The sequence below is a fragment of the Choloepus didactylus genome, chromosome 10 (genome assembly GCF_015220235.1).
Source record: "Choloepus didactylus isolate mChoDid1 chromosome 10, mChoDid1.pri, whole genome shotgun sequence".
NCBI lineage: Eukaryota > Metazoa > Chordata > Mammalia > Pilosa > Megalonychidae > Choloepus > Choloepus didactylus.
The window spans coordinates 93,654,650-93,670,245 of record NC_051316.1 but is presented as its reverse complement, the minus strand read 5'-3'; the positions used below and the strand labels follow the sequence as shown (position 1 = coordinate 93,670,245).

Sequence of the window (15,596 nt, the reverse complement as noted above, 5' to 3'; positions counted from 1 at the left end):
TTTCTCAAGTCCTCTCACTCGCTTCCTCTGTGTATTTTTAAACCAGTGAAACTCCCACAGCCCCACCCTCCCCACCCTCACCACAGGGGGCGGGGGCTGGGGCCTCCCCCAGTCCTGGCCTCTGTGGGCCGCCTCTTGGCCTCAGCAGAGGGCGCAGGGGGGACTGCAAACCCATGGGACCTGGAAGGTCTGGGGAACAAACCACAGGCTCTGGGAACAGAGCCCAGTGGGCCCAGGGCTGCTGCGGGTGGGGGTGGGGGCTGCCAACAGCTGTGAGGGTGTCTGGTCAGTGATGTGGGAGGGCACGGGGAGTCAGGCCTGTGTGCCCACCTCAGCACCCCAGGGATGGACTTCCCAGTGGGTAGGACAGTGCTGTGGTTAGGCCTGTGAGCTCTGGGACCACCAAGACCCAAGTTCAACTCTTGACTGGCAGCCACTTTGTCAGAGTGTGTGTGATCCTGGGCTGGGAACTCACCTCCTGGAGACTCAGTTTCCTCTCAGTAAGCAGGGGGTGTTTGCAGTGCCCAACTCCCAGGGTCCAGTGCTCAGTGCAGAGCCTGGCACAGAATTGATGCCCAACAAGGCATGGTCACTTTTTTTCAACCTAGCAGGGACATGGTGAATATTGGTTTACCATACCCATTGTACAGAGATGGGAAACTGAGGCACAGGCAAGCACAGAGATGGCCTGACCTGGCACAGATTGAGTTGTAACTCACCCTTCCAGGTTCCTTAACCCAGAGCCTGGTGCTTTGCACACCCTACACACTTCCCTTGTGTATATGGGCAGGCTCACATGGGCAGAGAAGAGATAAGGAAATGCAACCTCCCCTTAGGTTGTTCCTGACAGCTGCAGAGAGGGTTAGCAGATGCCAAGATCAGGGGGCAGAAAACCAGGGGCTTCAAAGCTCAGCTGTGGGTGCTACTGACAAGTTACTTCTGCCTCTGAAGCCTCAGTCACAGAATCTCTAGAAAAGGGACAAGTGCAAGGCCTGCAGTCAACTCACAAAGGCTCTGGCATTGTCTTATATATATCCTGGGCTGGCAACAGTGGCTGTGAGAGAAGGAGTCCGAGGGCAGAGGGGGCTGATTCCCTCATCCTTCAGAAAAATGATGACAACTCATGTCTTCTGATCATTTCCTACATTCCAGCCCAGGGCTCAGTTCTTCTGCCCTATAAGGTATTGTGTTATTGCTATTGTCCCCATTCTACAGATGTGGAAATTGAAGTCTTGAAAATTCACATCACTTGTCCAAAATCCCACAGCCCCTGAGTAGTGAAGCCACAGAGTTCCTAACTGCTGCATCTTTGGCCTCCTCCCACCCCCTGCAGCTGCTGACTGGCCTTGGTGGGGGGCGGTGCTGGCTGAACCTTCTTGATGGTGTAAGTGGGAACCTGAGGCCCTGAGAGGAAAAGGGACACAGTCTATAAGACCAAGGCAGCAGGGTCCTGCTCAATTGGATGGGACCCCATTGTCAAGGTCCACCAGGGTTTCTGGGCCATGGATTTGGGAGAAGAGGGGTATGACCCCAGCTGCTTCTCCTGAGTGCTGACAGTGGGCCAGGTACATGGCTGGAAGCTTCCATAATCATCCATTTAAATCCATAAATCCACAGATAGATTTCCTGCTATCTGCCCCCTGGTACAGACACTGAATTGTCCTAATTCCCAGGCCAGTGCCCCTGCCCATCGCTGAGTTGTTGTCAGAAGGGTCCAGTGGCCTGACAGTTTCCCAGTGTCTTTCTAGCAGAAGGCAGAGGGTAAATCCCTCGGCTCCTCTCCCCGGAGGCAGCTCCAGCGTTAACTTGGATGAACTGCCAGGGCTGTACCATCAGCCAGTGCTGACTTCCCGGCCCAGCCCTGCTCCCAACTTGTGTGGTCCTACACAAGAGACTTTACCTCTTCTGGGCCTCAGTTTCCTCTTCTGTGAAATGGGGCCCCAATAGCCCCCATCTCCTGGGGTTGTTAAAAGGGTTCAAGGCTGGCACGCTGCGTGCCTTGGCAAGCACTGGCTGTTGTTGCTGAGGGATATGGGAATTCAGACGAGAGGCAGGCTGGCCCAGGGCAGGAAAACCCTGGCAGGTGGGTGCATGCCGTGAGACCCAGGAATCCCGGCCACAGGGAGGCCATGGGGCTGGCCAGGGCTGGTTGCTGTGGCAGAGGTGCCTTGTCAGCGCTGGGGCCAGCCCGACCGTTGGCCCAGGCGCCAGGGCAGTGGCCGGCATCCCTAGGAAGATGAATGGGGCTCAGTGTGGCAGGTCTGCAGAGCTCAGAGCCCCCTTTGTGCTGCCTCGAGTGGCTGTTAGGAGCACAGCTGGGGACCTGCTGGTGGGGTCTGTCCCACAGGCCCTCCTCAGCCTGTGCTGGAGGCCAGCCCAGCCCAATCCACACTCTGCAGCCCTGAACATACTAGTGCTTTCCAGCCTGCAAGCTTTTCCTCAGGCTGGAGCCCACCCCTGAATGCTGCTCTTGCTGCCACCGCCTCAACTTTTTGCATACTTTCAGTCCCTTCAGGGCTGATTAGAGCTACAGTGCCCCTCAAGAACCTGGCTCTGATTCCTATCCCCCACTCCTGGCCCCCTTTCGCAGTCCATGATCCAATTGCCTGCAGCTTGGCCAGGTACAATCAGGGATTGGAGGCCTTACACATCATAGTCGAAGGCATGTGACTCAGGCAAACCTGAATTCAGTCCCCACCTGAGTGACCTTGGGCAAGTTGTGTCACCACTCTGAGCCACCTTGTCCCATCAGTAAAATGGAGAAAATACATCTCTCGCATGACCATGAAATAAAACAGTTACACCAAGATTGTCATTCTTATTACATCCACTTGTGTCTTTATTTGCATGTTCCAAACAGAACTTAAGCTCCCTGAGAGAGGAATGGGTCTTACCCATCCTGATTGGCCCCTACGCCTGCTCTACCCTAGGTGCTCAACAGATGCTTTTCCCTGGGTTGATCCCACTGTCTGGTAATGGAGGCAGTGGAGGATGATGGTTAATGACCCTGGGCTTTGAGAGAAAAGACATCTGGCTTTAAATTCCAGCTCCACTGCTTCCTGGCTGTGTGGCCTTGGGCAGGCCACTTCACCTCTCTGAGCCTGTTTCCTCTTCTATAACCTGGGCCCAATTATCGCACCCCTTGAGAGGGGTGCTATGAAGTTTCAAGGGCCAGGCACAGAGTTAGTGCCTGGCCAGTATGGGCAAAAATTCCATGGCTTGACAAGGCTGTGGGCATCACACAGCTGTTTTCTCTCCTATATCCCCTGGCCCAATAACCCGTTGTCTCTCTGGATGCACCAGCTGCCAAGAGCAGCCTACCCAAGGAACCTGTTTGTTCCTTCCACTCCACATGCCCCCCAACCCATCCCTGCTCAGGGTGGGAAAGAGGATGCAGGCTGGGGTTAAGCAGCTGACTCGTGGCTCCCTTTCCTGCTGTGTGCATCAGTTTCCCTAACTGTAAAATGTGTAGCAAGACCGGAGGCTTCCAGGGCTTGGTCAGACAGTCGCTCAGCAGACATTTACTGAGTACCAGCCACTTGCCCCACCTTGCCAGCTTAGCAGATTTGTGGGAAGCAGGAAACATTTCCTTCAAACCAGCAAAACGGAAGTCAAAATTTAGAAATTGTTTCTTGCTGGGACCTAATTTCTTCTCACCTCCACTTGGGTTTTGGCAGCTCTGGTGATGTCGGGCCCCAAGCCTGGGCAGGCTTCTGAAGGGCTCCCGACAGCCCCTGCTTGCCTTCTTTCTCCAGCAGGGTGAAGGGAAGTGACTGGGGGATGTGAGAGTTCAGGTCACAGACGGTGGGGTAGAGGTGACAACACCACCGGAACCTCAACAGAGGCCTCTGCCCACAGGATGTGACTTAGGGAAGAGCTCGTGTGAAACCGGCAGTGGGTCCCAGCCTGAGGGTCAGATGATGGAAGCCGAACAGACCAATGGCAGACCCCCTGTTGCTACTGTGTCCTCACACACCTCCCATCCAGCATCCTGTGCTCTAGCTCTGTCCCTAGCCCAGAGGGAGGCCCTGAGATGGGTAAGGACTTGGCTTTATGCCAGACAGACCTGGCTCAAATGCCAGCTTGGCCACTAGCCAGCTATTTGAACCCTGAATCTCAGTGCCCTTATGTGTACACCAGACTTGATAATAGTAGGTACCTCATAAGGTTCAGTGAAAATAGAGAAAATTCCCTCAAGGTATTAAGCACAGGTAATGCTAATTACCATAACTACTATCTTCCTCTCTGCCCTCTCCCACCTGACTTAGCCAAGGGTCTCCCTTCTTCTAATACTGTGCCCAAGAAGCTGACCCCAGCTCACTTCCTGGCATATCACTCGACTGCCAAAAATTCTCACTAGCTCCACACTGCCTCAGGAGAGGACACCCCGCTCCTCAGCCTGACTCTCAAGGCCCTCCCTGGCAGGAATCTGCCCCGGAACATGGCTTCCTGGGACACCAGGATCACCAAACCCATTCCTGCCTTCTCTCATGAGGAGGTCTCAAGGCCAGATAGCCTGGTGTAAGAGCTGGGGAGGCAGCTGGGATGCTTCCTGTTGGGGGTGGGGATGGGGAGGTCAGGGGAGCACAGCCCTGAAGACAGGAAAGCTTGGGGAATTAGCAGAGAGACCCATGAAGCCACATCTTGGGGGTGTAAGCTGGAAAAACCTCAAATGTCACATTCAGGATTTTCCTGAAGACAGTTGGAGGGCATGAGGAAGGCAAGGAATATATGCAGGCTCCGCTTCAGATTAATCTGGCAGGTGCTGTGAGGGGGACAGATGAAGAATCTGGGGTGGCCAGGGCTCTGGATTCCTCAGCAGAGGGCTGGAGAGATGGGGCAGATTGAAGGGGTGCGGAGGAGTTAGAAAAGACAGCTTGGCTGAGGGCTGGTCGAGCTGGAGGAAGAATCGGGAGGCTCCTGGGGCCAGAGAGATACCCGGGAGATGCTGAAAAAGGCATAGGTGGGATGGGAAAGGGGGGAGGGGGTATGGGGCCCAGGAGGGAGATGGTAAATCAATGGTGGTCTTGGTGCCTGGCAGACCGTAAATAGCACAAGTCGCAAGAATCCCCTTCAGATTCAGAAAGCCCAGGTTTGAGTCCCAGCTTTGCCACTGTATCACCACCTTTGGCAAATGGCCTCTGAAAAACGGGTTCATGATTCCGACTTTGAGCTGTTGTCAGGATTCATCGGAGCCCCCAGACTTAAGCACACAGGTGTGCTCAACATGTTAGTTATTTTTGTGATCACTGTCCGGTGCCCAACTGGCTCTGGCGCAACACGGAGTGGAGTACCTTAGGCTCCTCCCTGACGCCCAGAGAGCCAGGGAGCCAGGCATCCAGGGCCGAAGGCCCGGCTGTTGCTCGCTCACCGCCTCCAGTGTCACCGCGCCCCCTAGTGGCCATCGGTTGTCATGTCAACGGCGGGTGGAGGGGGCCTGGGGAGGCGGCGGAGTGGGCTGTTCTTTCCTCACAGGGCCGGAGGCCGCTCCCTTGGCGCCTCCCGCCTTCGCCTCTAGGGGGGTACTAGGAGTTGTGGAGGAAGGGGCTCCCCAAGGCAGCTGGCAGGGGGCAGGGGGTAAACTGAGGCATGCGGCAGGCGTTCCACAGCCAGGTGTAGGGCGCAGGGCCCCACCTCTGAAAACGGGGGCGGGGCAGCGGGCGGTGACGCGCCGAGGGCGGCCGGCGGACAGCGGGCGGCGACCGCGGCGGCAGCGGCAGGTGCGGCCGCGGAAGGTGGGAGGGAGGAGGGAGGGGGCGGGAAGAGGGGGAGGGGAGGGCGAGGCCCGGGCACCTCCCCCTTTATAACGCGCCCCTTCCCGGGCTCTCGGGCCGCCTCCTCGTCGGCTCTTCCCGTCTCTCCCCCTCGCCTGGCCGCCCTGGGCCCGGGCCCGGCCAGGGAGTCCCCAGGCCGCGGCTCGGGGGCCACTCCCCCGCCCGCCGCCCCGCGCAGCCCGGCGGAGGCGGCGCCGGCGGAGGAGGAGGAGCAGGGCATTGCGGCTGGCCCCGGATCGGGCGCCAGAGAGGCAGCAGCTTCGGCAGCAGCGGCGGCCCGAGCTGATGCAGCGGGACGCACCGCCCCGAGCCCCAGCCTCGGCGCCTCGGCTCCCCGCGCCCCCGATCGCAGCTGCTGCCGGCAGTAGTGGCGGCGGCGGGGGCAGTGGCGGCGGCGGCGGCGGCGCCGCTGCAGCTCCAGCTCCCCCTGGTCTCCCGGGAACTACAAGTCCCAGGGGGCCTGGCGGCGGGCGGCGGGCGGAAGAGGCGGGGTCGGCGCCGCGAGGCCGGAAGTGGCCGTGGAGGCGGAAGTGGCGCGGCCGCGGAGGGGCCTGGAGCGCGGCAGCTGGACCTGGGGCGGGAGTGGCGGCGGCTACTGGAGGCGGCGGCGGTGCCCTGGAGGTGGCCATGGCAAAGCACTACGACTCTGTGGAGTGCCCCTTTTGCGATGAGGTGTCCAAATATGAGAAGCTTGCCAAGATCGGTCAAGGCACCTTTGGGTAAGACTGAGCCCCGAAGGGCCGGGGGCTGTAGGCCTACACCCTTGAGGTCCGACGTCGGGGGCCGGGGTCGAGCCCGACGTGGTTGGGAAGCCGCCGAGTTCCGCTCTTGTCCCCTGGTCTCCCAAGGCCGTACCGCATCCCGCCCGGACCTGGCGGAGCCTGCTGGCGGGGAGGAGCCTGAGGCCCCTAGTGGGGGACGGGGAGGGGTTGCAGAAAGGAACCTCTGAGGGAAGCAGGATTTCTTCCAGAGACGCCTGATTGAGGAGGAGGGGCTGAGGGAAGGAAGCAGAAAAGCTCGGAGAAGGACCTTAGATACTGGGTAGTGGGGTGGCCAAGTGCCCTGTGTTCTCGGCCCTGCCCGGGGTTACCGCTTTTCCTGCCCCCGCCTTCCTCTAGTGGGGGAGGGGCTTGCCTTGCGGAAGCGGCCTGGTGAGCCCACTTGGGTCCCCCTTTCGGCCTGCAGAGAAGTGTTTAAGGCCAAGCATCGCAAGACCGGCAAGAAGGTGGCTCTGAAGAAGGTGCTGATGGAGAACGAGAAGGAGGGGGTGAGTACAGTTTGGATGGGCAGGCAGGAGTCTCATGTTGAAATTCAGTTTATATGTAGTAAATTGGGAAATGCCACGTTCCAGAGAATTTGGCCTTGAAACTAAATGTTTTAATTCAAATGTTCTGAAGTATTTGACGTTTATTCTTAAATACGGTTGGGGCAAGGAAGGGGAGCCTGTAACACCTTTCTCTTTAGTGTATGATTTTGGTTAATATAAAAAAAACACATCCACGTGGGTTTAAAAAGATGAATTCTACTCAAGAGAATGTATTGAAGAGGAGTAATCCCTATACCACTCTCTCTCAGCTCTAGTCTAGTTCCCTTAAGATTCATTTCTTAGCAATGGAATTTTTAAAAAGTTATTTTTTTTGCTTTTCTTACCATGCTGTAAGTTAAACACAAGCATAGAACTGAACTTGGAAGGCAAAAGGAAATTAAGGAGCATTTAGTGACTAATGGTGAAGTGTGTTAAATATCTGTTTTGTTTCCCAATCTGTGTTCCTTAGAACAGACTTTAGGGTCAATTCCTTTGTCTATAGCCCCCTCACTCACTTTTGACCCCCTACTGTCCTTCTCCCCACCCAGTTTCCCATCACAGCTTTAAGGGAAATCAAGATCCTCCAGCTTCTAAAACATGAGAATGTAGTCAACTTGATTGAGATCTGTCGAACCAAAGGTAAGTTGTTTGTATCTTGTTCCCATTTTCAGATGGCAGAAATGAGGCTTATAGCATAAAGTTTTGTTTGCAAAGTTGGAACTGGACACACTAAATGGCCTCTTCTTAACCCAGACATTCTAGTGATGACTGCTTTCTCTGGTCCTCTTTCATTGTAGCTGGTGCTTCCCCAGGGCCTGCCACTGCGCCCAGCCCAGAGGAGGCACTCAGAAAATAGTGAAGGAACAAGCAAACGGATGCTTGAGGGCATGGGTGGTCCATAGTTGGAGGGGGTAGGAGCTGGTTGTGGGAAACGGGGTTGAATATGGGGTTTTTTATTCTTTCTTCTCCTTGTCCCCCCACCCCCTTCATTCTTGCTGCCTCAGCTTCCCCCTATAACCGCTGCAAAGGCAGTATATACCTGGTGTTTGACTTCTGTGAGCATGACCTTGCTGGGCTGTTGAGTAACGTCTTAGTCAAGTTCACGCTGTCTGAGATCAAGAAAGTCATGCAGATGCTACTCAATGGTCTCTACTACATCCACAGGAACAAGGTGGGCACAGAGTGGGGAGGAGAGACGGACTTGGGCTGGCCTTTGCTCCCACTGCTGGATGAGTGTGGCCAGAGGACTCCAAGGAACCTGGCTGAGCCCTCACTTCTGCTCTTCCCACAGATCCTACACAGGGACATGAAGGCAGCTAACGTGCTCATCACCCGTGATGGGGTCCTGAAGCTGGCGGACTTTGGGCTGGCTCGGGCCTTCAGTCTGGCCAAGAACAGCCAGCCCAACCGTTACACCAACCGTGTGGTAACGCTCTGGTACCGGCCCCCAGAGCTGTTGCTTGGTGAGAACCCCTAAGTGGGCAGAGGGGGCAGGGGCTGGGTTCCTACCTGGCCCCAGCTCCACACTGCCAGGGCTTCCTGAGCCATTGGCCCCAGGGCATTGTGTCTCAGGAGGCTCTCGGGCTCAAGGGGCCCTCCTGGTGCGCTCTTCTTCCCAGGGGAGCGGGACTATGGCCCCCCCATTGACCTGTGGGGTGCTGGGTGCATCATGGCAGAGATGTGGACCCGCAGCCCTATCATGCAGGGCAACACGGAGCAGCACCAGCTCGCCCTCATCAGCCAGCTCTGTGGCTCCATCACCCCTGAGGTGTGTGTGCAAGTTGCCCAGGCCCCTGGTCCCCACAGGATGTGGAGACCTAGAAGTCTCCCTGGCAGGGGAGGAGTGGGGAATGGAAGAGCAGAAAGTGCCTCCCAGGAGAGTTGGCCAGCAAGGAAAGGGCCTGCTCTTTAGAGTCACATAGCCTGTATTCAAGTCTTAGTTCTGTGGCTTTGGGTAATTCATTTGGACCAGTCTTCTCAGAGTTGATTTTCTCTTCTGTGGAGCAGAAGTCATACCTGCATCAGGGTTGACACACATATTCAAGGTGATTTGTTTAAAGGGTTTGGCGCTTGATGTGTGCTAAATTCACGGTAGCCACTGGCTGCTTTTAATGTTGGAGGGATCACGTTTTCACTCCAAGGGTAGTCTGGGGAGCATCTTGAGAAGTTGTTTTAGTCCCTTTAGGTACTTCAGAATTATCTGAATAAATGACCCAACAGACAAGTCACACACCCTGAACTAACTCCATTCTTTCTTGTCACCCCACCCCCACCCCTTCAGGTGTGGCCAAACGTAGACAAGTATGAGCTGTTTGAAAAGCTGGACCTGCCCAAGGGTCAGAAGCGGAAGGTGAAGGACAGGCTGAAGGCCTATGTGCGGGACCCCTACGCGCTGGATCTCATCGACAAGTTGCTGGTGCTGGATCCCGCACAGCGCATCGACAGCGATGATGCCCTCAACCATGACTTCTTCTGGTGTGACCCCATGCCCTCAGACCTCAAGGGCATGCTCTCCACCCACCTGACGTCCATGTTTGAGTACCTGGCTCCGCCTCGCCGGAAGGGTAGCCAGATCACGCAGCAGTCCACCAACCAGAGCCGCAATCCTGCCACTACCAACCAGACGGAGTTCGAGCGTGTCTTCTGAGGGCCAGCTGCCATTGCTTTCATTAACGCCATTGTTTGATTTTTTTTTTTTTCTGCTATGTGACTTGCGTTATGGAGATTACGGGACATTTGAGTTTTTTTCTCTAGTGCATATTTTATTATTTAATTGCCCAGGATGCCTATTTAATTCCCATCCTGGGCACTAGGAACAACCAGCCAAGGACTGGAGTGAAGCATTGGCTGAAAGCCCAGGAAGGCACTGGGGCAGATTCCCTGATCTTGTGGATGGTGCCAGAGGGTCTTCATTTCCTTTAGGACAGGAATAGGGGTGGGAGGAGAGGCTGCCCCACCAGTAACTTTTAGAGAGTTCCCAGCATGATGGGAGTTGGGGACAGGTCCTTCACCCGTTCCCTGATCCTCCTCTTGGGATGAGAAATGTGTGTGAGGGACACAGCTAGCCTCAGGAATGGGCTGCTCTTGGCCTAATCCTTAGAAGCATTGGGACTGACAAAAACTCTTGGTTTCTTCAATAGAAAAATTTTATCTTATTTCTTTTGTTCACTTGTTTGGAGATACACCTGGATGCGGTTTGGTCAGTTACAATTAAAAGCTGACTTTTTTTTTTTCCAGTAAGTGGCTGTGTGCTCTGTGCTCTGCATTCAGACCCCAGGCTCTTATCCTGCGGCTAACAGGTTGGGCCTGACAGTTGGGATTTGTCAAGTCACGGGAAGTCGTGATTCTTTTCTTCATCCCAGTTCATATTCCTATACATAACATGGACTTTGGTGTTTTCTTTCCTTTTGAATACCTTCTAGAACACTTCCACTGTGCTCCCAAAGGGTAGGTACCATGATGCCTCCATGCCCCTCTTCGTTGAGTCCCAGAGGGGAGTAAGACCGATGAGGAAAGAGTGGCAGAGGATCTGTGACGTGTTCTGGTGGGTACAGTCTCCTGTGGCTGACAGACATGTACGTGTTTGAACTTAACTCGAGCCCTAGGAGACTAAGAAGGGTTGTAATCAGCAATGACAGCCATTAGATCTGTAACTTTTAAAGGTCCCTCAGGCTGCTGGATGGCAAAGGGGTTTGGGGGAGGCAAGAGAGGAACCAGCTGGAGGAGTTGAAGGATCTAAGGGGTTTGGGGGGAGGTGAGAAGAAGCGACTGGAAGAATTCAAGAATCTAGAGGGATTTGGGGAGGTGGCAGTAGCTCAGATCTGGTGGTAGGCAGGCAGTAGGAAAGACGACAGCGTGAAGGTGTGATGATGAAGGTTCAGAGCTGGGACCCTTTGAGGAGCAGATGTTCTGGTCAGTACCTTTCCCATGAGCCTGAAGTTGGGGACAGGCATGTTTGAGGTGAAGGTCTCCACCCTCTGTCACAGGAGGGGGCATCTTGAAGGAGGGCCTGGAAGGAAGGTTAGCAACACCTAAACTTGTAGAAATTGGCCCCGATCATGACCTCAAAAAAACCCAGTGAAAGTAATAAAAAGTTGTTGACTAATAATCAAAGAAATCCAAATTAAAACAATAGTGAAGTCCTAATTCCTGTTGAGTTGGCAGGTTTTGAATGAATACCTAATGCGGAAAAACTCACAGGGCTAGCTTAATGGTTAAAAATATATTTTTTTCTGAAGTTTCTCTAAAAGATTCCTATTCCTTGACCCAGAAATTCCACTCAAAAGTAATCTTATAAGTAATTGTATAAGTCTTTTATCTCATTGAATCCTCTCTACAACTTTGATAGCTTCATTCATTCAACAGATGTTTATTGGATGTGTTTCAAGAGCCAGATCTATTCAGTGGCCCACCCTCACCCCTATGGAACTCACTTTCTAGTAGCTTCAAATCAGTTTGCTGAGGTATGTTCTATTTAAAACAAAGAACAAGAGGAAAAAGGAATGGGAGAGTCAGGATGATGTGGGAGCAGAAATCCCAGAAAAGTGAGAGCTGTGTGGGGGTGGGGAGTGGGGATGGGTGTCAAGGCCCTTCGGTCAGGTTTGTGCAGAGAAGGGACATGGTCTGATGTTTGAAAAGATCACAGTGGCTCTATGTTGAGGAAGTCTAAAGAGGCAAAACTGAAAGCAGGGAGACTAGTTTAGGGCTGTGGGAATAATCCCGGTGTGAGATGATGGTAGCTTGGACCAAGTTTGTGATGAAGGTGGTAAGGAGTGGTTGGATTTATGGGTCTATTGTGAGGGTCAAGCTGACAGGGTTTGCTTTCGGAATGGAAGTGAGGTGTGAATGAAAGAATTGAGTCCCAGGTTTGGGCTGGAGGAAGGGTGGGGCTGTCATTGACAGGGACAGAAAAGGCTGCAGTAACATCAGGCTGGTGATATGTTTGACATGCTAAGTTCCAGATGGACGCCCAGGTTGAGTTGGTGGGTGTATACTGGAGTCTAACTCAAGGCTCGAAGTCTGGCCGTAGAGAAACCTTTGGGAGTTGCCAGCATGGTGGTTTTTAAAGCTCTAAGGCAGGATGAGATTACATTAGAAAGAGGGTGAAAACAGAGGCCCCCTGGGCACTCCAGTGTTTAGACATCATCAAGGAATTGAGGGTAACAGATGAAGTAAAGAAGAGACCAGAAGAGTGTTCTAGAAGCAAAAGTTCTAGAAGCAAGGGGTACAGAACATTTGTGGGAGGAGGGTGTTTGGTTTGCTAACGCTGCCTTTTCACAAAACACCAGAAATGGATCGGCTTTTATAAAGGGGGTTTATTTGGTTACACAGTTACAGTCTTAAGGCCATAAAGTGTCCAAGGTAAGTCATCAACAATCGAGTACCTTCACTGGAGGGGCCAATGGCGTCCGGAAAACCTCTGTTTAGCTGGAAGGCACATGGCTTGCGTCTGCTCCGGAGTTCTGGTTTTCAAAATGGCTTTCTCCCAGGACGTTCCTCTCTAGGCTTCAGCTACTCAAAAATGTCACTCTTAGTTGCTCTTGGGGCATTTGTCCTCTCTTAGCAACTCCAGAGCAAAATTCTGCTTTCAAAGGCCATCTCCAAAATGTCTCTGTAAGCTGCAGGTCTTCTCTCAGCTCCTGAGCATTCTTCAAAGTGTCCCTCTTGGCTGTAGCAAGCTCGCTCCTTCTGTCTAAGCTTATATAGTGCTCCAGTAAACCAATCAAGGCCCATGCTGAAGGGGTGAGGCCACACCTCCATGGAAATTATCCAATGAAAGCGCTCTCCTGCAGTTGAGTGATCACTTCTCCATGGAAACATCCAATCAAAAGTCTCCAACCCAATCAACACCAATATGTTTCCTGCCCACACAAGGCTGCATCAAAGATAATGGCGTTTGGGGGGACATAATGCATCCAAACCAGCACACTGCTGTTATGCAAAATACCAGAAATGGATTGGCTTTTATAAAGGGGGTTTATTTGGTTACAAATTTACAGTCCTAAGGCCATAAAAGCGTCCAAACTAAGGCATCAACAAGAAGATACCTTTACTGAAGAATGGCCAATGGCGTCTGGAACACCTCTGTCATCTGGGAAGTCACGTGGCTGGCGTCTGCTGTTCCTTTGCTCCCATGTTGCATTTCTAAATGGCTTTCTCCAGAATGTTTCTGTGTCTCTCTTAACTTCTTCAACTTCTGTGCATCTAAGCATCAGGGTCCTCTATTATCTTCACTGGAGCAAACTCTAGGCTAGCATCTCTAGATGTCTCCAAGCATCCCCAAGTGTCAGCATCAGTGTCAGCTCTTAGCTTCTCTCCAAAATGTCCCTCTAGCTGCTCTGAGCTCCCTCTGTTTGTGAGCTCTTTTATGGGACTCCAGTGATTAAATCAAGACCCACCCTAAATGGGTGGGGTCCATACCTCCATGGAAATAATTTAATCAAATATTTCACCCACACTCAAAAGATTTCAACCTAATCAACACTACCATGTCTGCCCCCACAAGATTGCATTAAAGAACATGGCTTTTGTGGGGACATAATACAACCAAACTGGCAAAGAAGGAGTGATGGAGTGCTGCTTATGGGTCCAAAAGAGACTAATTTTACCTTGGCTTTAGCCCTGTTGAGGACACTGGAGACCTGACTAGAGCCATTTGGGTGGAGGGGTGGGGGTTACAGACAGTGGTAGGAGGATCAAGAGAGAATGGAAAGTTAGGCTTTTTTCCCCAACCAGATCATTGCGTGTGCAAGGGTGTGTGCACATGTTACAAAGACAACTACCATGTTAAGAAAATATTCTACTTGAAACCCTTGTTTTGGTATTTGAATTGCTTTTGAATAATATTTTTTACCTGAATGGAACACTGTTGCGTTGGCTTTTTAACTTTCCCAAGGAATTGAATAAATTTTATTACTTGGACTTTATTCTAAACATTTCCCCTACCCACTTCTTTAAATGAGGCATTTACAAACAATATTTTTATTAAAGGAAAGAATTAGTTCCACCCCTTCTTCTGATGGTTAATGCATACATACAATTAAATACCTTTATGCAGCTGTAAAAACAAAAACAAAAAACAAAAAAAGCAGTGTGTTTGCTTTGGGCTATAAGCATGTGAGAGAATGGGGAGCAATGGCCAATGGGTAATGGGGTTTCTTTTGTGGGGAATGAAAATGTTCTGAAATTAGATTGTGGTGACAGCTGCACAATTCTGAGTATATTAAAAACCATTGAATTGTATATTTTAACTGGGTGAATTTTATGGTGTGAATTTGATCTCAATACAACTATTGAGAGAGAGAAACAATGGGAAGAAAGGACTGAAGACAAGAAGTAGAGGCAATTTCGTTGTAAAGGAGAATGTGGGGGTCAAACTAACCTTTTATTTTCTAAGACAAAAGATACGACATCCTTGCAATGACCAAGAGAGGGAGCACATTGATTACTACCCATTATACAGAAGAGGAAATGGGTGCCCAAGGCCAGCTGGCCGGTCGATGTACAGTGACCACACTGGGGCTGTGACCTCTCATGGCAGGCCCTGATCTTCTCTGCTATCTCGCCCAGGTACAGCCACAGATGTTCAGGGCGACCCTGTGTAAAGCATAAACCTCCATCAGCTTAAATAAGTCAGAGCAACACTTCCTTTGCTTTAATGCACATATGAACCTGTGGCTCACCAGGTCCAGGTGGGGCACTTCTAACAAGCCGACAGGTGACGCTGATGCTGTTGGTTGGATAGAGCTTGGCCCTGCAGTGACATGGTAAGCGGCTGTGAAAAAGGATGTAGAAATGTGCACTGGACAGACATTTTGATACAATGGGTGGAAAGAGTGGGTTACAAAGTATATACTGTTCAGATCATTTTTGTAAGAAATACTGAAAGAATCACACTAAGATATCACCCATGGTTATGTCTTTTATGCTTCTCTGTATTTTCTCATATTTCCTTAATATTTTTCCTCATGCAACTAAACAATATTTTAAAACAACCAAAGCAGGCTCTCAGTCCTGGAGCTTCTGGCTCTGAGCTCACAAACATGCATGCTGGCTCTGAGCTCACACACGTGCACGTGCACACACAGACACACACCCATCCTCCCAAAGTCTACACCAGGGAGGAATGCGGGACTAGAGGGCAGGCGTGGATGGATTTTTGTCCCTCTTAAGCCTCAAACCCTGGTCTGATGTGGGCATCACCCTCATCTGTGAAGGGAAGTATGTGGCCTGGAACGAAAGCTCCTGGAGGCAGGGTCTTGTTTGGGCTTTTATCATGTCCCACATGAAAGACTCTCAAAATGCCATTGAGTGAGTGAGTCAGCTAACGAATAAATGGACGAATGATCAAAGATAACTGTTGAAGCAGGAAAGGCCTTTACCACCCGGTTTGGATGTCCGTCTCAATGTTGCCACGGAGGCTGGTGACTGGGTGCTGTACCCTGGCTGCTTTTTGTCTGGACAGTTTGGTGAAATGAGGGCTCTCCCCCAGTGGGCTCTGACTACTTAGGTCAAGG

At 52.1% G+C, this 15,596-nt stretch overlaps 1 protein-coding gene across 1 annotated transcript; it reads left to right on the top strand.

The window, feature by feature from the left end:
* The first annotated feature begins 5,777 nt into the window (after positions 1-5,777).
* Positions 5,778-10,320, top strand: CDK9 (cyclin dependent kinase 9). The gene is made up of 7 exons (XM_037797239.1): positions 5,778-6,493; positions 6,960-7,041; positions 7,629-7,719; positions 8,085-8,251; positions 8,372-8,543; positions 8,700-8,848; positions 9,362-10,320. Exons 1-7 carry the CDS (start codon positions 6,060-6,062, stop codon positions 9,725-9,727), a joined length of 1,461 nt encoding a protein of 486 aa, XP_037653167.1. The 5' UTR covers positions 5,778-6,059; the 3' UTR covers positions 9,728-10,320.
* Positions 10,321-15,596: the final 5,276 nt, after the last annotated feature.